Below are 24926 nucleotides of genomic sequence, written 5' to 3'. Positions count from 1 at the left end.
GAGATGGGGACCCACCACTGCCACCACAGCATGATTCAGCAGAACTGAAACCCCACTGCAGCCCCAGAGCCCTGATACAGCAGCAGCAAAGTCCGGGGCAGAGTCCCAGAGCCACCACCCGGAGCAGAGGGAGGGGAGGCACAGGATATGGGGCATGGGGTATGCTGCTGCCAGAGGAGTCACTGTCACTATCCAGCCTCCACTGGGGCTTTATCTCCGCTTGGAAAATGGTTTATGGCAGAGTCATCTGCTAAAGCCATAAAAGCCACCATAAACAAAACCTTCAGCCACCAGGCTGTGCCATGGCTGGGAAGGGCTGGGCAGAGAAAAGGGAGAACTCCCCCCATCTACAGCCCAGCTGAGACCCTTGGAAAATCCACAGGTTGAATCAGATTTGGGGATTCATCCTTTAGGATACTTGGCAAGACATAAAGCTTCGCCCTGATGAGAGCAGCACTGTGTAACCCAATACCAAATAGGTTTAGAAATGTTTATAAACATGTGTCCAGCTGAACTATCTCAACTTCCAGCAGACAAGGAAAGAGAACAGCCCTTAAGCCTTCAGGATTGAATGGAGGTGGATCTTGTCCCATCCTTACAGCAGGAACAATGGCAATGTTTGCTGAGGGACCGTGGTGGCAGCCAATCCAGGGACAAATGAGCTGCTTCACTGCTGAGTTCCTCTTACCAGGGAGCAGCAGCCATTTATAACGAGCTCTTTAATTAAAGGCTTTGCCAGGGGCATAATGGCTTTATTAAATCTGCTTGAGCTTTCCCCAGGCTGGAGGTAATGAAATCCTTGTGGCATTGCTGGCATGGGGATGTGTCACTTAGGGACCAGAACCTGTGCAGGCTGTCCTGGCATGGAGCTGCAGGTTGGGGGGATGCTTGAGAGCTCTTGGGCTGCTCAGGGCAGCCCAAGGCCTCGCAGGGATGTTCAAGGCTCCTCAGGGATGCTTAGAGGTGTTCAAGCACGCTCAGGTGTGCTTGGGACTGCCACAGATTCCTTCACATCAGTGAGCTGAAGTGGCTCTGGAGATGCTGCTCCAGCTCCCCAGCTGTTGGCTGAGCTGGAATCCATTCCAGGTTTGTCCTGGGCTGTCAAGGATCCAGGGATCAATAAGAGCATCATCAACTGATAATTCATGCTGGAAAAACCAGCAGTTCTTGTCCTTGCCCAACCGTGCCTCCCACCTTGGCATGGGCATCTTCCCTCTCTCCGCAACAGATTATTAAATTACCATTTTGCTGATCTAACTTCTTTTGGTTGGTTTCTTTCTTCTCCTTCCTAAATCAAATTCTTATTGCTAAGAAATGCTAATTTGCAAGATGCCTCCCCTGAGGACTGAGATTCAAGAGCCCAGCTGCCTTGGAGGAGCTGAGGTGCAGCCTGAAACAACCTCAAGCTGCTGTTCCATATGAAACCCCAAACCTGGGGCTAAATTAACCATTTTTCACTAAATATAAGAGAAAAAATGTTGGAAGGTACAGTGGCTGCCAACAGGGTGGCTGAGGGGTGGCTTGGGATTAAGCACCGGGTAACATCAAAAGGGCTGATCTCCAGTTCCCTGGGAAGCTGTGAGGGCTGAAAAACAGGTAATTCCCAGCTGGGACAAAGCTTCCTCAAGAACCTGGATCCTTCCCAGGCTGCAAATCAGCTGGAAAAGACTCTGGTTCTCCTCCTGGCAGCAATTAAGCCACCCTGTCCTCCTCCTCCCCAGGAACACAACTCTGCTGCGTGGGGTGGGCGATACAATCAGCCCAGCGCTGCCCCTGCAGACACTTCATCTCCTTCAGGGGAGGCTGAAGGCAAGTTTATGACCATTTTTTAATAGCAGCTTGGATAAACAGCGTCGATAACCCGTGCTGGGCTCCCAGAGGATGATTAATGCTCCAGGAACAGTCACGCTCGCTCGCCTCAGGGCTGGGATTGTTTTCATTTATTAAAGGTGGGGGGGGAATAATGGACTTTGCCGTGTTTTATCGGGTTGATAGGTGCAGAGGGGAACATGTTGGCCTCTTTGCTCACCCTGTATCATGCCCAGCTCTGGCTGTGAGTGGCAAAGATGGGGGATGGAGTGACGAAGGATGAGGGATGAATGATGAAGGACAAAGAATGAAGGATGAGAGATGAAAGATGAGAAATTAAGGTGGAGGAAGGAGGAATGAAGGAGGACAGATGAAGGATGAAAGATGAAGAACTAGAATTTATTTCTCACCAGGTTTTTACTTCTTGCCCTGTGATGTTCCTGACTGTGTGCCTGGCACTGTGCACATATCCTGCACTGTGCCTGGGGGCTCCCCAAGGGCTGCACTACTGGGGTTTAACATTTATTTAGGACCCTTCCAAAACATGGGAATCATTTAGCAGCCTTGAGTCCACCAGTACCTTCAGCACACTGCATATTCATGGCCTTGCAGTGTCACAGCACATCCTCAGGACTCTCTTTGCAATGGGCACAATCCCCGCGCTGCTGGCACCGGTCCCAGTCTGGGAATGAGGCTGAGGAGATCTGATGGTGAAAACCACATGTGTGTCCCTTTGCCACTCCCCTCCAGCCCCGCCGAGCTGCCCAGCTGGGGAGAACACACGGTGCCTCTCAGGCTGCCCTGTGCAGCCAGCTGGGTCACATGTGTCCCCACACCTGCGCCAGGTCCGCTCTCCATGGCACAATGGACCCTTGTCCTAAGGCAGGAATGTGCTAGAGGGAGTTTTTATGGGGTGGAGTGGAAAGTTGTCGATAAGGAGCCTTCTGCTGCATTCTACTGAGTGTGCACTTTGAGTGATAGGGCAGCACCTGCTGCCGTGGGGCCAGGGTGAGCTCCCCCACAGCTCATTGCCCCCCATCCCCGCTCACAGGGGACACACCAGGCTTTCAACACACTTAAATCCAGGAAAAAGTTGGAAACAGCCTCACAGTGATGCCAAAACTGCTCAGCAGAGACCTTTTGCACTCAGACAGCAGGAGCAAGGATTTCTGTGTCCTCTTACCATTACAGTCCCCAAATCCAGGTGACATCAAGGGGCTCCACCAGCCCCAACACTCACTGGAATAGCTGAAAATTATCTCAGCAATCAGAGGTCTGAAATAAATGGTAAAAAGCCTGATTGCTTTGGACATTTCTTTTAGATTTTTGGAAGGCTGAGGGGGGAAAAAAAGCTATTTGTTTAGATGAAAAATTTGGACTGGAGGGGTGTTTTTTCCCCCTCTCCCTCACGACAGCATCACCACAGCTGGGAAAGCAGCTTAGCGAATTACACGCTATGATAATTGATTGAATTCATCACAAAATAAAGCAGCCACCTCTAAACTCAGGGTCTGGAGAGGGAGGAAAAATTCTCAATGCAGTGGTTTGTACCAACAGGTGCAGGAGTTGTCATGCCCATGAAACCACAGCCACCAGGAAAAGTGACACGCAGCACTGCACTCTGGGCTAAAAATGGTCCTTTTGGGTCTAAATACAGAAGGAATGATTTCTCTGCAAAAGGGAATCCTTTATCTCACCTCCAGAAGCTCCTTGATTTTTTAGAGAGATGGATCAGACAGAAGTTATGAAGCAACCTTGAACCCTTTAAGAAATGGCGGGATGGAGAAGCCAAAAATATGGTCTATAATAAAAGAAGGGGAAAATAATTTTGAGCATCCCCAGCCAGAGGCCTTAGGGCTGTGTTATACCCACATAAATCACCAAATTTTCCCAGCCAGCACCAGGGCCATCCCCAAATTCCTGCTCCTTTGCTCCACCACACCTGCTCACCATCTCTCATCACACCACCATCATGGACACCTTGCAGCCCCCTTAAGAAACATTTACCATCAAAACTCCTTATTTATTTCTTTTGGGAATTCTGGGCTGCACCAGCACTTCTGGCTGTGGGCAGGGAGATTTTGCAGGTCTGGCAAGCCAAGGAACTGACCCAAAATGCTGAGAGCAAGTCATGCTCCTTCATGTGTGAGGCACGGCCGCGGTGTCACGGCCGATGCGCTGCGGTGACACCGCGGCCATGGCACACGTGTCCTGTCACACGTGCCCCAGGGAGGGGGAAGGAAAGGTCTCCACGGAGTGATGATGGCGATGCAAACTGATGGGAAGCACCCTCTGGGCCAGGGCAGCTGCTGGGGACATCCATCACGTCCAGCCCACATCCTCTCGAGCAGTTCCGCATCCGTCTCCCTGGCAACGCATTTTTCACATTCTTCGGTATCTCCTGCCCCTCTGGTCTGTGGTGCTGGCAGCGCTGGGTACCCTGCAGGCTGGGAGCTGATGGATGTCCATCACTCACCCCAGCACCCCTGAGAGGGGTGGGGACAGTAGGGACTGGTCCCAGTGCTCCACAGAATGCCCACAGGTGACTCAGAGCCCATCCTTGGTGGGAGCACAGAATGGATTTGGGGCAGCACAGAGGTGACAACGAGCATCTGACGACTTGCAGGTGTCTCACCTGCCTTCCTGGACCAACACAGCCTGCCAGTGCTCTCCTCCACGTGGGATATCTTTCTGCCTGATGCAGCTGGAGTTTTACAAGATAGGGTGACACAGAGCCATGGGCATCCCTGGAGATCCAGCCTTGGAGAGGAACTTTTTCTCCTGCACAATGTCCAGCAGCAGCAGCAGCAGCCCCTCTTGCACCAGCCTTGGAAGACACTCTTGTATAAAAGGATGGAGCACAAGCCTTCTGAAGGATCATCCATGGGACTCATCAGCCTTGGGAAAAGGCCTCAGATGCTGGGATTCCTGGATACCGGTGACATTGCACTGCCTGTTTTGGCCTCACTGATCTCCTGAGACCCCCACTGGTGCCAGAGGCTGCAGGGAAAACCCCTCCCTGGTGCAGCTGGGAACAGAGGCTGCAGGGGGACAGGAAATCTCCGTTCACTGGCCCTTGATCTCCAGCCAAACTGGACCCAAACCAACCTTTTTTTTCCAATTTCCCAGTAAACTGGACTTTCCAGTTTCTGGACTTTCCATAGGGAAAACTATGGCTGGTGAGGAAGGGGGTCAGCGAGGGGGGCTAGAGGCAGATGCTGACTCTGCCACCAGCTCTGCAATGGCCAGGCTCACAGGTGGTGCTGGTGCAGGGGGGATTCCTGGTCAGGGGGATAAAGGGTTTTCATGTGCCCACATCAGCCTGTGCAGGTGGAGGGTGCTAGAACAGGGTGTGAAGTTGTGATTTTTGGAGTGAGGTTTAATAGACATCAGAGGGTTGCAGTCTGCTAAGTTTTGTTTGTTTTTTAATGGCTGTGCACACCCCATGGGATGCCCAGTGCTGACAGGTGGACATGTCCCTTTTCTAGTGGCCACACTGTCCCCATGGAGTCACCCCACTTACTCCTTCAAGGGTCCATGATGGTGTCCAGCTGCTCTGCAGCTCCCATCACGGATAAAAGGTCAAGGGATTTCCCTCTGTTGCCTCCTAAAAAAAGCTCTCTCTTGGCAGGTGTTCACTATTGTGTCTATGGGGTGGTTGCTCCAACAAGGAGTCATGAGGTCAGTCAACCCAGGGTCTAAGTTCAGCCCAGGCACCATTCCCAGGGCTGAGGCCAGGCCCTGGGGAAAAGGGATTTAGTTGAGTAAATAGAAAACAAAACAAAACAAAGGAGCTATCAAGCCCACCAACACAGGTCTGGTTTTCATTTTGAAGGAACTTTTTGTTACTCGTTTGTCATCAGCCTCCGAGTCCAAAACGCTTGGTGTGATGTGACGTGATTTCCTTCACAAGCAGGAGGAATACTCTGTTTTGTTGAAAAATGAGGTTTTGTCAGGAAGGGGGTCCCTTTGGCAGGAAGCAGTGCGAGACAGACCTCGGCTGTGTCCCACAGGAACAGTTTCCCTCTGTGCTTGCCCTTGCAGCCCCCGCAGGTGCTCGGGGTGCTGCCGAGGGGCGTGTGCTGTGTGATGCAGGTGAGGGGAGCTCTGCTAAGGAGCACTCGAGTTCTGCTAAGCACCACTGCGCCAAATCCGGAGGGAACTGGGACCCTGCAGGGATGGAGCCGCATCTCACCCACCCCATCCACCCTAGCCTTTCTCCTCTCTCTTTTTTCTGCCTTTCCCTGGATTCTCCTCCATCTCCTTCCCTCTCTCCTATCCCAGCCCCTTCCCCTTCCCTCCCGGCACTGCCAGGAGCCAAAAGGACTTTGCCCCCCAAGGCAGCGTTCTCTCTCCGCTCCTTCGCGCAAGCCTCGGAGCCGCCGGAGGGAGAGCGGAATACTCCGCTCTTATCTGCGAGGGGAGGCAGGCTCGGTGGGCAGGGTTTGCGCGAAAGCTGCCGGCTTATAAGCAGCCGGCGGCGGAGGCAAAGCCGTCTCGGAAGGCACCGAACGGGGCCCCTCGGTGCCGCGCTCCGGCCGCGATGCCCGCGGCGCTGGGGCTGCTGCTCTGGCTGAGCCTCGCAGGTGCCCTTGGCTCCGACCTCGGGCCCCTCCAGTACAACAGCACCGAGGAAGGGGCCGTCGGCTTCGCCTCAGAATACAACACCGCGGCCGAGAACGTCTTCTTCAAAAGCGTCTCGGCCAGCTGGAATTACAACACCAACCTGACGGCCGAGAATGCCGCTCTGCAGGTGGGTGGCGGGACGGGGGCGATGCCGCCTCGGCGGGGTCCCCAGCGCAGGGTTTGGGGGGCTGGGTCACGGTGGAGGCACTTGGTGGGGTTCCCTTCCTCCCGGCGGGTTTCTGTCTCAGCACCTCGGGGTGGCAAACCGAGGGTGGGAGTTGTGGTCCAGGGGCTGCAGGGGTTTGCCCCAAATTGGCTTTCAGAGAGACTCTGCCCCAGAATGACAGCTCTGGTCCCAGAGCAGAGTCAAGGTTATTTTTAGAGGTGATTCCCTGCTCCCAGCACCTTCCACTTTCCCCCTTCCCAGAACTGGGCCAGGTGTCAGATGTCCCTGTCCCTGTCCCTGCCTGGTGTCACCACATTCCAGCGCTGAGGGTTTTAGCTTGGGGCGGACACCAGGAGCCCAAAGTGCGCACAAACAGCTGGGTGGCATCGGGACTGAGCCTGCCACCTCTTGTCCCTGTGTCCCCAGCCCACGGGGACAAACACAGAGGTGGGAAAGCACTCCAGGCTGTAGGGGATTAGACATCAGCCCAGATTAGAGCAGGAGGAACCTCTGCAGGGAGCAATGCTGTGTGCATCCCTCAGGCTGGTGTGTGTTCTCCCAGGAGTTTGGATGTGTCTGGGGTGCAGTACGTGGGGCAGGGAGCTGGAGCAGCCCCGGGTCTGCTCTCAGTCGGGGGAGCTGCAGCCCAGCCCAGCCCGGGCAGCGGCAGTGCCTGGACAGGCTGCAGTGGTTTCCCCGGTCCCAGCTGTGCTCAGGGAGCTGCCGATGGCCCCAGCACGGGGTCAGGACAAGCCACAGCTCAGGGCACATCTGGCAGTGCTGTGGCTACAGAGGCACAAGGGGCAGTGCAGCCCATAGGTGTGTTTGTCCAGCCCAGTGTCACACAGGGGCTGGCACGCAGAGCCCTGAACCCTCCAAATGCCGTGGGGACGGGAGCACAGTGTGTCCTGTGCAGGAAGGAAATGCATCTTCCTGTGCAGGGGAAAGATCACTGCCAGGTCTGGGCACTGCCAATTTGGCAGGACACTCAAGAGGGCCCAGGTGCCCCCTCAGCCGTTTTTTGTCAAGCTGACGTGATGTCTGGGCAGGCATCCAGCTCTAGCTGCAGATGTGGTGGGGTGAGGGACCTTGGGGCAGAGCAGGAACATCCCAGCTACACTGAGCCCATCATTAAGGCCAGGAGAGCACCTTGCATGGACTTCTCTCAGAAGGCGTTTCCAGAGCAGCTTTCCCCCCTTTATGTGCTATTAAATGTGTGAGGATCATGCCCAGGAGCTCCCTGCAATATCAAGGCTCCTAAGCCAGAACAGGTAGAGGAGGGGATCTGAACCCCTGAGATCAGCCCATGGTGGGGCAGCAGGGAGGTGTGCTGGGATGGGGAGTCACTGGTTCCTGAAGGAATAACAGCTGGCCAGCAGGACCCAAAAGGCTGAATTTGGGGGATCTGGGGGAGCATTGGGCCAGCAAACCCTGCTCATCCATAACACAAGAGGGGCTGAGCCAGGCCACCAGGGCATGGGCAGCTCTGGGGCTTGCCACAAAAGGGGACCCTGTGACAAAGGGACATGAGAGGCAGGAGATCAGAGGTAGGGATGGACAGACAGACAGATGTACCATCATTCACAAGCTGGGATTCTGGGCAAGAGGCTGGCAATGGGGCCTGGGGGCTGCTCATGTTTGGGTGCAGAATGCCTGGGCCAAGGCAGTCCCAGTGCCCTGAGCTGCATCCTGCGCTCCCAGCAGGGAGGGACTGGGGCAAGCTTTGAGGCTGTGGGTGCCAAGGGGCTCCTGAGCCCCCACAGAGAGAGCCCAGATACAGGAGGAAGGGCCAGGATTGCTGGGCATGGCCACAGCAAGGAGCTCTCAGGCAGCACCAGTGGCCTCAGCTCACTCCACCAGAGCTGTCAGGAGGGTTTAGGGCACGATTTGCCTGAACAAACAAACACAGGTGCCTGTTCAAGCACAAAACAAAACACAGCTGAACTCTGCTTCCTCCAGCTCTGCACAGGGTCTGGGAAGGGGTAAAGGCATCTCCTGTTGAGAGGGGTGGTGCAAGAGCAGGGTGTCTGTGGGGCTGGCATGTTGGGGGATTGATGCCAGCGATGCTGTGGGCACTGGGATGTCCAAGGGCAGCAGTGAGGGGTAGCCAGGGGCACCTGGCACTGTTGGCATTCCCACCCCTGTGTCCCACAGCTGTGTGGGTATCTGCATCCAACTCTGCCACACCACAACTCCCTTCCTTCCCTGCTGCCTGCTGAGGGAATGTGAAGATTAAAATAAAACAAACCAGGCGTGTTGGAGCCAGGCTAAAAATGCCACAAGTCACAGCTAATGAGCTCCATAAATCACACCAGGATGGCACATGGACACTGACCAGGCACTCTGCACCATCTCACTCCCCCTGCACAGGGCCAGGACGCTCTGAAAAGCTTGCAGCTTCCCAAGAACACAGCTGACACTGATCGGGCTGGGATACAAACACCTGCAATGCACCCCATCCCAAAAGCAAGGCCCCAGCTGCCTAAATAACACCCCACAGTGTTATTTGGGCATCTTACAGCCAGCCCATGGCCCCAGGAAGGGAGATCAGGGATGGCAGGAGCTGGGTGGCAGAGAGACACCCAAAACTGGGGATTCAGAGCAAATGGGTGAACACCAGATGTGGCATTTAGGGTGCAGACAGCCACTTGAGGAATGTAGAGAAATAGAAATGTACAGACATAGTGGGGACAGAGGAAGGAGAAAGGTGGATGTGGCACCTTTATAGTTCTCTTTTGGGCTTCTGTGAAAGTGAGAAACGGCAGGAATGGAAATAAAAATAAGCCAGACCTCAGAGTTTCTCCCAAGACCAGGGTCCAGCAGATGTCAAAGGCAGGCCAGGAGCACCCAGACACCCTGACTGCATGGCCTGCACACCCAATCCCAGCACTCCCATCCCACTGAGACCCTGGAGCTCCTCCTAAACACCCTCACAGGCCACCCATGGGTGCTCATGGAGAGCTCCACAGGGGAGCAGGGGCTGCAGACACTGCAGGGCCAGATGGCAGCTGCTGTCTCTATCCATGGGTGCCAAGGGCTGGGGACAGCCCTGCCTGTCACCCCATGTCCTGTCCCCTCTGACTCCCACAAACCCTCATGGCTTTGCCCTGGCTCCCAAACCTCCCAGGGCTGGTCCTGAGCCCCCATGTCCCCTCTCACCATGCAGGTGGCAGCATCACTGGAGGAGCAGAACTTCACAGAGATATGGGGGAAGAAAGCCAAGGCGCTCTATGGCGAAACGTGGAATAACTTCAGTGACCCCCAGCTGAGGAAAATCATCGGATCAATCCAGACCTTGGGACCCTCCAACCTGCCCCTGGAGATGAGAGAGCAGGTAGGCAAGGTGGTGGAGGAGCCCTGGGCAAGGTTGGGGTGCTGTGAAATGCCTTAGGGGGATTTCTCACAAGCATCCAGACTCCACTGCTGGCCTGTTGCATTTTGGAGGGTGTCACTGGCCATACACAGTGATGGAGGAGGAGATGGGGTGCTATCTCCAGGGGATGCAGGATGCCTTCTGGCCCTATTAGCCAGCCCAAACCTTATCTTAGAGCTGTCCCAGCAGGAACTGGAGATTTCCTGCTTACACAGAGCAGTCTTGGGCATCACCTGGAGACCAGCCAGGCTGTCCCAACCCCTCTGGGCTCATCAGGTATGCAGCCCACTGAAAAGAAGGGCTGATGCAACCACCCAGCTCCTGAGCTCCCCACAAGACAAAGTCTGCTGCGCCTTGGTGACACAGTTCCATGCCAGGGACATCAGGACATCCTGAGCTTTCAGGGAAGTTTATCTGAATTTTGATTTCCGTGCATGAAAATATTGCCCAGGCTGAAGCTGGCAGGCACTCTGCTCTACATGAGCACAGGACAGGCCCTTCCATCCTGACCCACAGCTCCCTGAGAGCCATTCCCAGCCAAGCCCTGGCAAAGCCTCGTGATGCAATCCCTTCCGGAGAGGAGCCAGCCCCAGTTCCTTCCAGGAAACCCATCCCTGCCTCCTCCAGACAACAGACAGCATCGTGTCTCCTCCCTGCTCATCAGTCATGTCTCTCCCATTCCTGGGCAGCTCCATCCCACAGCCACCATTGTCCCCCTCCCCATCCCCTCTGCACTGATGGAGCAGAGGAATGGGAGTGGAGAGAGGGACAGAGCAGAGGAATTTCCTTCCCTGAGAGTGGGCTTCCCAGGAATGTTCCAGGAAACCTCCTGTTGCTATTGTTTGCTGTTGTTGCAGTTCACAGGAATAAACCCCCCTCATCCTCTGGCTTTTCTTCTCCTGTTTTTTTTAACCCATTTAGATAAACAGCTTGTGCCGTGGCCCCACTGACAAACAGCTTTATAAACAGCCTCTCTCCGGAGCATGGATTGTCTGTCCTAAAGATCCTCCCTGCTCCCATCACACCAAAACCCCGAGTGATAACACACTTACCTCACCAAAAATGTGCTATATAAACACACCAATCCTTCCCCACATCCGTCTGGACATGCACACTGCAGAGCTGGGAGATCCTGAAGGGCTGTTCCTGTCCCCTGGCACCCCCTTTCCTCTCAGCAGTCTTTTCCTTTCCTACAGTACAACACCATCCTGAGTGACATGGACAAAATCTACTCCACGGCCAAGGTGTGCCAGCCCAATGGCACCTGCTGGGATCTGGAGCCAGGTATGGTCCCTGTCCCCTTGGTCCTGCCAGCTGCTGAGCACCCCATGGCCAGGACTTTGTCTGGTCCCCACATCCTTTGTGGGTTTGGGTTCCACCCATGTTAATCAGAATTGTCCCAGTGTGAGGATGGGCACTTGTCACCCTGTTTTTTTAAGTTCTTCTAAGCCTTCTGATGTTTACATTCTTGTAACAAGCTTTCTCACACACTTGATGTAAATAATTTATAGTTTTGCATTCTTTTATAAAATAAGAGAAATTTAATAAACTGTTGGTTTATACAGTGTCATTGGAGAGGCAGCATTTTCACCCTCCAATCCACTGTCACTTTTGGAAATCTATAAACATTGAAGTCAGAATTAAACTTCCCTCTTCTTTCCCTTAGAAAATCCAGTGGCCACAGTTTTCTGTCTCGTGTCCTAGAGTGACAGGCACTGGGGTTTGGCATGGTGGTGGTGGTGGCACCTCTGCAGAGCCACTGTCACTTTTGGAAATCTCTAAATGCTGAAGTCAGAATTAAACTTCCCTCTTCTTTCCCTTAGAAAATCCAGTGCCCACATTTTTCTGTTTCATGTCCTAGAATGACAGGCATTGGGGTTTGGCACGGTGGTGGTGGCACCTCTGCAGAGCTGTGCCTCCCTCTCCAGCAATCTGAAAAATATCCAAAAAATAGGAGGGCTCTGCTTCCTTATGTTCTCCTTGTCCCCTCTGTCCCAGACCTGTCGGACATCATGGCCACGTCCCGCAGCTACAAGAAGCTGCTGTTTGCCTGGGAGGGCTGGCACAACGCCGCGGGGAACCCGCTGCGCCCCAAGTACCAGGAGTTCGTGCAGCTCAGCAACGCCGCCTACGCCGATGATGGTACAAACCCAGGGGTCCCCAAACAGGGCGTGATCAGGGAGCTGGGGTGGAAATTGGAACTGGATATTGGGATGCAGACAGGCATCCAGCTTCTATTTCCCAAGTATCAGCACTTTGGGGAAAGGGGAAAATCCTGCTGCTAGTCCCTGGTCGCACCTTTTAGGGGTGGGTAGTGGGGCCAGCGTTTGGGGTCTGGAGACAGAGGTTTTCCCTGTGTTCCTGGTAGGATTCAATGACACAGGCAGCTACTGGCGCTCCTGGTACGACTCAGACACCTTTGAGAGGGACCTGGAGCACCTCTACAACCAGCTGGAGCCTCTCTACCTCAACCTGCACGCCTTCGTCCGGAGGAAGCTGTACGACCGCTATGGGCCCAAGTACATCAACCTGAAGGGTCCCATCCCTGCTCACCTCCTGGGTAAGAGATGAGCCTCCCCCAGCCTGTGCCCAGAGGGGCACGCACAAGGCTAGAGAGGTCCCAGTTATCACTGTGTTTCTCTTCTGACCTGCCACCAGCTGTGCTCCAGCTGTTTTCTCTTTGCAGGGAACATGTGGGCTCAGCAGTGGAACAACATCTATGACCTGATGATCCCCTACCCTGAGAAGCCCAACCTTGATGTCACGAGCACCATGGTGCAGCAGGTGAGGGACTCATTGGAGGGACCAGGGAGAAAAAGCAGGAGGTGTTGCCAAGGGTGGCCCATCACATTGACCCCATGGGAGTCATTTCTCATACTTGTATAAGGGACAGCAGAAAATCCATGTCTGGGAGGGGAAGGGACAAAGAAATGGTCTTAGTCCATATCTGGCAATGACCATAGAGGCAGCAGGTGGACAAAAGTGGGCAGTGCACTGGGATTGCTGCCAGTCCCCAGGCTGGGGGCTGCATTGCTGCGTTCACACCACCACACAGCTCCAAGCCCTTCTTGGGTACAAGCCCTGCTCCCTTCTCCTGCCCCTGCTGAGCTCCAGCACCATTGCTCGGTGCTTTTTAGCAATGTTCACACCAGTTCTGGGGCTGGGCCTCCCCATCACAGAGAGAGGGGCAGAACCTCAGTCCTGGGGAGCAACTCACCCCCTTGCCACAGTCCTGGAGCCCTGGAGGCAAAGCCCAGGGCACAGGCAGCCCCTTCCTCAACCATAACCCATCGCTTGCTTCCCACCAGGGCTGGAATGCCACTCACATGTTCCGGGTCTCGGAGGAGTTCTTCACCTCCCTGGGGCTCCTGGAGATGCCCCCTGAATTCTGGGAGTTTTCCATGCTGGAAAAGCCGACAGATGGGCGGGAGGTGGTGTGTCATGCCTCGGCCTGGGACTTCTACAACCGCAAGGACTTCAGGTCTGTGGGGGCATGCGGGGACCCAGGGCTACAGGGCAAGACCCTCTCCTATCCCCATTGGTAGTCACCCTTTTGGGTACCCCCACCCTTTTGGGTACCCCCGCCTGGCCATGCACCCCAATGTGGCATTTTCTGAGGCGAGGTCTGGAGTGGCAATGCTGCCCTGCCTCCCCCTCCACTTTCCCCTACCCTATGGGGTGCTGCCACCCTCTCTGAGACTGTGGGGAGTCCTTCCCATCAAGGGGGTGCACAGGCAGCTCAGGGGTCCCTCACTGGGCTCAGGCAATGCTGTTTTCACAGGATCAAGCAGTGCACAACGGTGACCATGGAGCAGCTGTTCACGGTGCACCACGAGATGGGCCACATCCAGTACTACCTGCAGTACAAGGACCAGCCCGTGCCCTTCCGCAGCGGGGCCAACCCTGGCTTCCACGAGGCCATCGGGGATGTCCTGTCCCTCTCTGTGTCCACCCCCGGCCACCTCCAGAAAATCGGTCTCCTCAGCAACGCTACTGAGGATGAAGGTATGGCAGCCACCCTGGGGAGCTGGGTGACCTGGCACTGCCCGTGGCACTGGGAAGGGTTTGGGACATGCCAGGGTGGGTTGCAGTCTGGCAACGCAGCCCAGAACCGCCACAACCCCTTCTCATCTCCATGGATCCATGCACAGCCCCCTCCTGTCTCCATGGGTCCATGTAGAGCCCTCCATCCTCTTCACCCCTGAGGAGGGAGTGATGCTCTCCAGAGTTCGTCTGTGCCTTTCCCTTCACTAACAGAGCCCAGACTGGAAAACAACATTTTTTGTGCTTGATTGGCTTTGACCTTTCTAGCATTCCTTCCTCCCTGCCCAAGAAGCATCCACCAGTGGAGCTGCTGGTGTGGCTCTGGGGAGGTGGCACCAAGCATGCACGTGCACGGTCACGAGGGCAGGCAGAGGGTGACGTGTCCAGCTGCCAGCCAGCACAGCAGGGCAGGACTTGTCACTGCAGGCACTGCCCAGCTCATCAAGAGCCTCTTCCTCCCACTGACATCCCTCAGCCAACACATCAAAGCAGATGGTGGCAGAAGAAATTGAGCACTCCCAGACCTGCCCCAGGCGCTGCTTGGCGGAGGAGGGACAGTCCGGGGATCCTCCTGCCGTGTCATTAAATACGTTTTACGACAAGAAAGACATCACAGCAGCCAAGAGCATCGGGCCAGGGCTGCATAAACACAGCGAGGCAGATGGTCTCTGCCTCAAGCCATTGCTACCCGGCTTGCCAGCCCTTGGCAGCCAGGCTGCCATGGTGAAGGCAGCCAACAGCCCCTCAGGACAGTGCTGCCAACCCTTCTCTGACCCCACAGCTTCAGCTGGGTCTCCAGCAGGTCCTTCTCCAAACTTCCTTCCCCGGGTTTCCTTGAGGGGGAGAACAGATGTCACCATCCCCTGTGCTCCTCATGGTATGGTGGTGGCTGTCCTAGAGTTGGCTCTGGTTCTGGGTCTAAACCATCAGAGCCTCTGCAGCGGTGTGACTGCAGAACAAACTCCCCCAAAGCCCCTCATCCTGAAGGCCCCAGGGTGGAAGTGTGAAGATTTACACTCACCAAAGATCTTTTAACTCCGAGAGCTGGGTTAAGGACAAGGGAACACCATATTTGTCATTGTCATTGTCCCCACTCAGTAAAAGGCACGTGTAACTGTATTGCTAGAAACCTCCCGTGTCCTACAAAACCTTCTCTAGGAAAAAGGTTGGAGGTTGAGATGCTGTGCCCATTTCTCATCCAGATCTACCCACCCTCTTGCCCACTAAAATTCTAGTGCCTGTAGTGCTGTCTATGCAGAATCCTTCCCAGCCTGGTTCAGGCTCTGTTTCCTGCAGAGAGCAATATCAACTACCTGCTGAAGATGGCCCTGGAGAAGATTGCCTTCCTGCCCTTTGGCTACCTCATCGACCAGTGGCGCTGGAACGTGTTCAGCGGCCGCACGCCGCCGAGCCGCTACAACTACGACTGGTGGTACCTGAGGTGGGGGCAGTCACCAAGGGGGGATGTGGCAGGGGAAGCTGGGCATGTGCAAGGAAGGGAGGCAGGAAAGAGGAAAGAAAAAGCGTAAAAGTAGCCGTGGAAATAGTGGGAGAGCAATGGATGGGTGAGTGGGTAGGATGGATGAATGGATGGATATATATACGTGGAATCATGCTCTAACTGTGCAGATTTCTTCAGCACTGTGCCAAGCCTTCCCATCCTTTGACTAGATTCTTCTGACCCTTTATTATTCCCATGCTCATGTTGTCCACAGAATGCTACAACTACAACTGGTGGTATCTGAGGTGGGGGACTCACAAAGAGGGGATACGGCTGGGGAAGCTGGGCATGTGCAAGGAAAGGAGGAAGGAAAGAGGAAGGAAAAAGTGTAAAAGTAGCCACAGAGATGGTGGGAGAGCAATGGATGGGTGAGTGGGTAGGATGGATGGATGGATATATATACATGGAATCATGCTCTAACTGTGCAGATCTCTTCAGCACTGTGCCAAGCCTTCCCACCCTTTGACTAGATTCTTCTGACCCTTTATTATTCCCATGCTCATGTTGTCCACAGAACCAAATACCAGGGCATCTGCGCCCCGATTTCAAGGAACGAGAGCAACTTTGACCCTGGAGCAAAGTACCACATCCCAGGGAACACTCCTTACATCAGGTAGAGGAAATGTGGGCAAGGGGAACAAGGTTTGGGGTGCAGTGGGTGGGGTATGACCTCTGTGAGCAGGGACTGTCATGTGCTGCTCCTGCTCAAGACATAGAGATCTCCCAACACTTGGACCACAAATGTTGGGGTTGAGCTCTTGGACTTGCCCGCTTCTCTTTGTCCCCAGTTCTGACCTTCATGGGCTTCCTTGGCAGGTACTTTGTGAGCTTCATCCTCCAGTTCCAGTTTCACAAGGCACTGTGCCAGGCTGCCAACCACACCGGTCCCCTGCACACCTGTGACATCTACAGGTCCAAAGAGGCTGGAGACAAACTCAGGTGGGGACAGAGGAGGGTCAGGAAAATCGCCATGGGCAGATGTGTGCATGGAAGCTGATGGTGTGCAAAGGAAGGAAAGAAGAAAGGAAGGAAGGAAAAGTGAACTGGAGAAATAGCTTTGCAGATGGATGGATGGATGGATGGAAATACATGGAAGCACTGGGGTGGGGTGAGTGGTCCTCACCACCAGAGTGTTGCTATTGTCCCAGCCATGAGCTCCCACCCAGACGAGAGGTCACTAAAGCACAGTTGGCTCCTGCTGATTCCCTGGGTGTTAAATGCATGAGTGTGTGACAGGGAATCCTCAGTTCCCACATGCAGGACAGGTGGTGGCTTCCAGAGCGGTTCCCAGGTTCATGTCCCACTCTGGAACAGCATTTTCAACCCTTAAGATGCTGAGATGCTATCACTGCTTCTCTCCCATCCATCCTCTGGCCTCATGCTGGCTCTTGCTGTTCTGCTCTCCACAGGGAAGTGTTGAAAGTTGGATCCTCAAAGTCGTGGCAGGAAATCCTCAAGAATCTCACTGGCTCGGGTCAGATGGATGCTGCACCCCTTCTGGAATATTTCAGCCCTGTCACCAAGTGGCTTCAGGAGCAGAACAACAAGACCAACGAGGTGTTGGGCTGGCCTGAGTTTGACTGGCGTCCCCCTGTGCCTGAAGGCTACCCTGAAGGCATTGGTAAGGCTGCAGCTCCATCCTGGGTTTGGGGAGGGTCAGGAAGAAATTCTCTAAGGGATATCATTAATCCACAGGCAGAAGCAGAGGAGGGTCTCTGCTGTGGGTGGGGTGATCCCCATATCAGGAATAGAGGAATAACCAGCTCCAGGGAAGTCCCATGGGAGGTTGCTTCCCAGGAGGCAGGTGCCATTGTCTGAGGCTGTGTAGTGGTGTCATCAGTCATGGTGTGAAGAGTTTCTCTTCTTAATTGGATCCTTTGTGCTCATGTGGGAGAGTCTAGGGCATGCAACTTATCCTATTGTCCTATTGCTGGACACCCCAGCTGGGCACCTCTTCCCCCAATTCTTAGCTCAGCCTGCTCCCAAGTCATGGCATCCTTCAGTGGACCTGCACTTCTGGGAAAAGCTTAATTATGGCTTCTCCATAGTGCTCTTGCAACTCTCCTGACCTTTCTCATCTCTTCCCCCATTTATTTCCTCCTCTAGACAAAATAGCAGATGAGGCACAAGCTAAAGAGTTCCTGTCCGAGTACAACAGCACAGCTGAGGAAGTGTGGAATGCCTACACCGAGGCCTCCTGGGTCTACAACACCAACATCACTGACCACAACAAGGAGATCATGGTATGGGAACGACCCTGGGGCTGTGCAGGGAGAGCCAACAGCCAGGGAGGGCAGGTGGTACTCAGGGCACATTTCACAGAAGCTCTGAAAACCAGGGCAGCCTCTGCCCCTCGTAAAGGGAAAACGTTCCCACCCTTTTCCTTGAAAACCCTCATCATCCCATGAGGTGCTCACAAAGGGGAAGGTGTCAGCTGTGGGATGCCAGGTGGTGTTTCTAGCAGTGGCCTGTGTCTTCTCCCTGAAGTAACTCCTCTTCTCCCATTGTAGCTGGAGAAGAACTTGGCCATGTCCAAGCACACCCTGGAGTACGGCATGAGGGCCAGGCAGTTCGACACCTCCGATTTCCAGGACCAAAGCGTCACCCGCATCCTCAAGAAGCTGAGTGTCATTGAGAGGGCAGCCTTACCTGAGGATGAGCTGAAGGAGGTGAGTGGAAAGGGAACAGAGCAAGAGAGGGTGTCCCTTGCCGTCACCTTGCGTGAAGACAAAAGTTTTTCTCTCAGAATTTAAGAAATGCCTCTGAGCAGCCACCATCTGCCTTGAAGAAGGTGATAGCTTGGTACCTTCTGCACAAAGCCAAAATCCTTGTCTTCAGGGTTTCCTACCCAAAGGTTGCCTATCCCAGGCTGCAGTGGGGCCTGGATTTTTGGGTGACAATAGCACATTGCTTGTTGGCCCCAGGCCTTCTTGTATGGACTCAGTGTTGCCTCCATTGGGGTCACACTTGATCTTGGAAGGGACCAGAGTAAAATACCCAGAAACCTCAATGGGCTGGGACATCCTCCAATATCAGGAGCTAGGATAACCACTTTACATACCCTAATTTCCTTTGCAGTATAACACCCTGCTCTCAGACATGGAGACCACCTACAGCGTGGCCAAGGTCTGCAGAGAGAACAAAACCTGTCACCCCCTGGATCCTGGTAAGATCTAGCAGGGTGTCCTGTGGGGCATCAGAAGGGAGGGAATTTTTTAAAAGGGGGCATGAAGAAAGGCCATGAAGGGTTCTTTCACCTTCTCTGTGATGGCCCCTGAGCAACCCAGTACAGAACCATTGCACCTGCTCAGCCCATCCATCTCAGTGGCTTTGTTGCTCTCTCTCAGACCTCACAGACATCATGGCCACCTATCGGGACTACGACGAGCTCCTCTTTGTCTGGAAGGGCTGGCGGGATGCTTCTGGGAAGAAGATGAGGAACAACTACAAGCGATACGTGGAGCTGAGCAACAAGGCAGCCGTGCTCAATGGTCAGTGCCCTGCTCCCCTGGAGCCCACCATGGCCCTCTTCACCCACCTGGGGGTCACAATCCCAAGGGTATGGAGGTCTCACTAACTCCCAGATCTACTCTCAGTCTCTCTTGGAGCATCTGAACAGCAAGACAGAGTCATGCCCAAGAGGAAGAGTCTGACAGCTTCTGCTCTTGCCCTACCACAGGCTACACGGACAACGGGGCCTACTGGAGATCCCTGTATGAGACACCCACCTTTGAGGAAGATCTGGAGAGGCTGTACCTGCAGCTGCAGCCCCTGTACCTCAACCTGCATGCTTATGTACGCCGAGCCCTCTACAAAAAGTATGGTGCAGAGCGCATCAACCTGAAGGGTCCCATCCCTGCCCATCTGCTAGGTAAGGACTCTGCTTGAGCACTGCTGCTTCTCCCACCAGGTGTGGCTGTCTCTGTGCCATGCCAAGAGTTAACACTGGTCTCTGTCCAGCTGTGGCTGAAGGGAAAAGGTCCCCTGGGATGGGGATAGAGGACAATCTGCCCCAGGGAAGGGCAGCACACTCAGAATGATTTGACTTCTCTTGCATGGATGAGCTCCTGCCTACATTGCCCTCATGCAGACAGGGCAGGGACCAGGCAGGGTGATCCACCTGTGCAGGAGGAGGGAGTAACTGGTTGTTCTCATCTCTCTGTCTCCCTCCTGACGTGTGTCATCCTTCTGTGCTTCCCAGGCAACATGTGGGCTCAGTCATGGTCCAACATTTTCGACCTGGTGGTACCTTTCCCAGATGCCACCAAGGTGGATGCCACCCCGGCCATGAAAAACCAGGTCAGTGCTTTTCTAGGCTGCTCTGGGGAAGTCCCTTGGGACCCAGCAACCTTTGGCTGTTACCACCACCCGTGCTGCCAAATGCTCTAACGCTGCCAAAAAAATCCATGCCTCATCTGTATTCTCCCTACCTCTATATGCCAAGACCTGGATCCAAGTCTAGGTGACTCCAGGAGATTCCCCTGCCCAGAGCAAGTTTATCCCTGTCCTCCCATCCTTCCACATTGCCCCTCACCGAGTCTCTGCTCTTTGCCCAGGGCTGGACACCCCAGAGAATGTTTGAAGAGTCAGATCATTTCTTCACCTCTCTGGGTCTCATCCCGATGCCACAGGAGTTCTGGGAAAAGTCCATGATTGAGAAGCCATCGGATGGGCGGGAGGTGGTGTGCCACGCCTCAGCCTGGGATTTCTACAACCGCAAGGACTTCAGGTGCCCCTGGGGAGCAGGGGGTGCCCACTGCTGCTGTGGTTCTGGGGCTCAAAGGGTCCTTGTAGGATAAGGGCATGTGGGCTGATGCCACCACAGTGTGGCTGTGCACCCCAGCTGTGGCACTTCTCTTGGTAGCCAAGATGCTGGTAGGAGTCCCCGTGGTGGATGGAGGGCAGTCCATGCCTGCCCTGCCTTGTCCTGGAGAATGGAAAAGCTGATGAACAGGGACAGGGGATGGGCAGGGTCAGCAGGAGATGCAGGAGGAGGAAGAGCCCAACCCAGTGGAGTAGGACCAGCCTGGCGTGGCACCAGATGTGGGGAGGGGGTACATAGAAAGGAAAAATAGCTCAAGGGGGCGTGATGGTTCCTGGAGGTTTTCATGCCACCATTTCCCTCCCTTTTCCCCCAACTCCTGTGTCCTGGTCCAGGATCAAGCAGTGCACCGTGGTGAACATGGACGACCTCATCACGGTGCACCACGAGATGGGCCACGTCCAGTACTTCCTGCAGTACAAGGACCAGCCTATCTCCTTCCGTGATGGGGCCAACCCTGGCTTCCATGAGGCTGTTGGGGACGTCATGGCCTTGTCTGTCTCCACCCCCAAACACCTCCACAGCATCAATCTGCTGGACCAGGTCATGGAAAACGAAGGTGAGCTGGAGGGCCACAATGTGCAATTGGAGAGCAAATGTGGGGATGCTATGGGAACAGCTGGAAGTGCAGATGGTCAGGAGGGGCTAGACAAGGTTGAAGGGCTCAGGGACACACATGGTGGCTTTGCCACACATGGAGGGGACAGGAGCTGTTGGGGACACCCAGTTCTGGGGCAGAATGACCCACGGAGGGAGGAGAGGTGGGTACAGCACTGACTTGCTCACATCTTCATGCCCCGAGCAGAAAGTGATATTAACTACCTGATGAGCATCGCCCTGGACAAAATTGCCTTCCTGCCCTTCGGGTACCTCATGGACCAGTGGCGCTGGAAGGTGTTTGATGGGCGGATCAAGGAGGATGAGTACAACAAGGAGTGGTGGAACCTCAGGTAGGATTGAATTCAGACCCTTCTCTGAAGCAAGGCTGTCATCCCACTGGGTGTTTTCTCCTTGTGGTCCAGCCGACTGCAATGGGAATGATGAGATCCACAGCCCCTCCCTCTGTCCTCACACCCCACTCTGTTCCTTCCCACTTTGCCCCATCTCCTCCTCCCCAAGCTGGCCTGACTCTCCCTCTCTCACACAGGATGAAGTACCAGGGCTTGTGCCCACCAGCACCGAGGTCTGAAGATGACTTTGACCCCGGGGCAAAGTTTCACATTCCTGCCAACGTCCCTTACATTAGGTGAGCCAGCAGTGCTGGGGCACGAGGGACACCACCTGGACATAGAAGCAGGATCCCCAGGTCAGATGCCAGCAATGACACTTTCTCCATGGCTGGTGGTACCATCCTGCATGGGCTGGGCAGCTCCAGACTAAGAAGTCTGAATTTAGGGCAATTTCTCCCTATCCAAGGAAGATGAGCTCAATCACTCCAACAAACATAAAACACATTATGGGAGAAAGGCGTAACTCCAAAACCACTGATGCTCCTCCAGACAGGGAGGGTGCAACCAGAGAATGAGGGGAGCCACATCCTCTGTTGCACAGGCACAAGCAGGGTCCATTCCCATCTCTTCATCCCTCTCCACCAGGTACTTTGTCAGCTTTGTGATCCAGTTCCAGTTCCACCAGGCACTCTGCGATGCAGCTGGTCACACCGGTCCCCTGCACACCTGTGACATCTACCAGTCCAAGGAGGCTGGAAAGGTCTTGGGGTAGGTGTGTGGGCAGGGTAAAGCCAAGGCAAAAATATCCCCCAAATTCCTTAAAGCCAGCCCAGCAAGACAGGAGGCAGCACAGCCCCTGCTCATCCCTCCCATCCCATACCTGGGGTGACACCCTGGGCTGGGCCCTGGGGCTGTGATTGCAAAGGCAGCCACTAGATGGTAGCTAGGCCCCTGTCAGGGGGAAGGCTCCCTCCTCCTCCTCCTCCTCCCAGCCCCCAGTTCCTTAGGGAAAACAACCCCCTTGCTTCAAGCAAAGCACCTGCAAAATTAACTCTTTCACCGAGGGACTGCTCAGCATCAGGCTGGATTCACTGGAGGTTTTTAGCCCATGCAACCCCCTCTTTCCCCCACAGATAAATGTCCTTCCCTGTGCTCCAGGCTGGCAGCCCTATGGTTCTGGGGGTTCAGACTGTACCCAGGGATGTTGACACCAAGAGCTCCAAGGGAAAGGGAGGGGCTGGCAGCCAAGAGGGTGATGGGGAACGCACTGGAGCTGATTTCTCCTGCCACAGGGATGCCCTGAAGCTGGGTTTCAGCAAGCCATGGCCTGAAGCCATGCAGCTCATCACAGGACAGCCCAACATGTCAGCAGAGGCCCTGATGAGCTACTTTGAGCCACTCATGACGTGGCTGGAGAAAGAGAACCAGAAGAACGGGGAGGTCCTGGGCTGGCCCGAGTACAGCTGGACTCCTTACACAGGTATGCAGGGCTCAGCCAAGCACAGCAGGCCCACGACCGGCCAGGGCTCAGCCCTCACCAGGGGCAGAATGGAATGGAGCTCTCTTGGTGCTGCTTGGCCATCCCAAAAACCACAGGGTGTTTGGATACTTCTCCTTGATTCCTCGTGGAGTTGAGGCCAAAGGGCATCCAAGAGACCAGAAAGGTGGCCCAATATACCACAGCCCAGAGCCCTCAGCAACAACCTCTCTTTTCTCTCTTTTCCAGCCCAGCAAGATGACTCCAGCAAAACTGATTTCCTGGGAATGTCCCTGACCAAAAGTCAAGCCACAGCTGGGGGCTGGGTCCTGCTCGCCCTGGCGCTCCTCTTCCTGATCACCACCATCTTCTTCGGCGTCAAGTTCTTCTTAATCAGGGGAAAGGCCTTCACATCCATCTCAGAAATGGAACTGAAATAAGGCAGAGCCACCAGCAGGGCAACAGACAGGGTGCAAGCATGGGCACTTGGCCAGGCTGGCAGCCATGCCATGGGCACACTTGCCAAGGAAGCCATGGGTTTCCACAACCCAGGACTACTCTCTCCTATCAGGTCAGACATTCCTTTCCACTATGCAAGAGCCAGAGCAGAGAAGAGCTATTTATTTGCCAATGTCTGAATCAGGGGAAAGAGAAGTTGAGGCTCCGGCAGGCACGGAGCCGTCACAAGCTGCCCCTGTGCCCAGGGCTGGAGCTGGTCCAGCCTGGTCACCCACCAGCCAAATCTGATCTGTGGGCAAAGCCACAGAGACTTGAGTGACAGAGGGCAGTTTGGGGAGGGATGGAGCACATCCTGGTTTGCCTGCTACCAGGCTGTTCGCTTGCATGGATGAAAAATAAACCCGTGTCTTGTCCCCCTTGGAGCAGCAGCTCAGCTTCTTCCTGCAGGTGGGCTGGGGGCTCAGTGGAACGAGGCTCTCAAGCAGGACAGCTGCCAGCCCAACCCAGTGCAGGCACAAATCCCTGGGGACCAGTGTGGCTTTGGGCCAGCATAACTGCAGCACCCAGCTTCTCCCCTTGCATCTGCAAGATGAGCATCCCTTTGCAGCATCTCCATCCTCCCCTGAGCCGCGCTCCGTCAGAGCTGACAGCTCGTGGGTTCCCAGTGCAGCACGTGCCTCAGCGAGGGGCTGAATCAGGGCCAGGCATCCCCGAAGTCCAGACACGAGCTGTTTAAAGGGCTGGGGGTCACCAGGCTGGAGCTCACCACTGCTGTGACTCCAGCAGCAGTGCCATGCTTACGTAAGAGCCTGGGAGGGGGTTCCAAGGTCAGCGATCGCCTCCTGCCCTCCAGCTCCTGATTATCTCGGGATCAGCCGTGCTTTGAGGCCCACCCGTTCCCCCCCTGTCCCTCCCCATCCCCAGCCTCGTCTTTCTTCTGCTTCTGTAAATAAAACTTCCTATTTGTTCTGCAGTGATTAGGTGCAAAACTAATCCCAGGCCGGGGATTATTGCAGCCTTAAAGAGCTGTGATCTGCTGCAGCCCGGAGCAGCAGGGGAAATGAGGGGATCTGGCTGATCCACCCATCCCTATCCCATCCCGTGGCCTCTGCCCTCGGCCGCGGGAAGCTGAGGCTTGGGAGCGGCTCCCTGCACCTGGCACAGGAGCACAAGGCAGGTGTCTGCCCGCCCACGCTCGGGTGTTTGTTTGCTTTCCATCACCCCAACCTTCCGTGGTTCTGTCACAGTCCCAGGCCCCGAGCAGCAGCCCCAGCAGCTCTCACACCCCGGGGCATCTGCTTTCCATCCCGGCACACCAGGCTCCCTCCTCTCCCCCCTTCCCTTGCTCACGGAGCACAGACCTGGCACGGTGAGAGCTGAGCTGGGAGCCAAGTGTATTTTCAGCCTGGGAAAGCAGGTGTGCTCCATCCAGCTCGGATCCTCGCTGGTGATTTTGAGCTCCTTGGCTCCTTTCTGCCCCATTAGTGGAGGAAAGGAGGTCTCCAAGATCATCAAGATCCTGTAAGTTTCATGAAAATTGCTTTCTGGAGAAGAGGATTAAAAAGGAAAAAAAATAGAGCCACACTGAACATTGTCACTCAGGGAGTGCAACACACACTCAGCACTGGTTAGACACCAGAGAATCCACGCAGGAGCTGAGTTTGTCCTGCCAGGGACACGAGGGTGGATGAGGGTGCCC

The 24926-nt window shown here is 54.9% G+C and overlaps 1 protein-coding gene across 1 annotated transcript; it reads left to right on the top strand.

The window, feature by feature from the left end:
• The first annotated feature begins 4224 nt into the window (after positions 1-4224).
• Positions 4225-23649, top strand: ACE (angiotensin I converting enzyme). The gene is made up of 25 exons (XM_014273545.3): positions 4225-6562; positions 9768-9935; positions 11171-11258; positions 11973-12116; positions 12343-12534; positions 12661-12758; positions 13283-13455; positions 13756-13979; positions 15315-15459; positions 16034-16132; positions 16336-16458; positions 16929-17140; positions 17626-17762; positions 18030-18188; positions 18598-18685; positions 18867-19010; positions 19199-19390; positions 19721-19818; positions 20076-20248; positions 20677-20900; positions 21147-21291; positions 21489-21587; positions 21937-22059; positions 22584-22771; positions 23018-23649. Exons 1-25 carry the CDS (start codon positions 6353-6355, stop codon positions 23206-23208), a joined length of 3837 nt encoding a protein of 1278 aa, XP_014129020.2. The 5' UTR covers positions 4225-6352; the 3' UTR covers positions 23209-23649.
• The last annotated feature ends 1277 nt before the right edge of the window (positions 23650-24926 follow it).

Source organism: Zonotrichia albicollis, chromosome 23 (genome assembly GCF_047830755.1).
Source record: "Zonotrichia albicollis isolate bZonAlb1 chromosome 23, bZonAlb1.hap1, whole genome shotgun sequence".
NCBI classification, from domain to species: Eukaryota; Metazoa; Chordata; class Aves; order Passeriformes; family Passerellidae; genus Zonotrichia; species Zonotrichia albicollis.
Note: the sequence above shows the minus strand (reverse complement) of the source record. Positions and strands in the feature narration are given on the sequence as shown.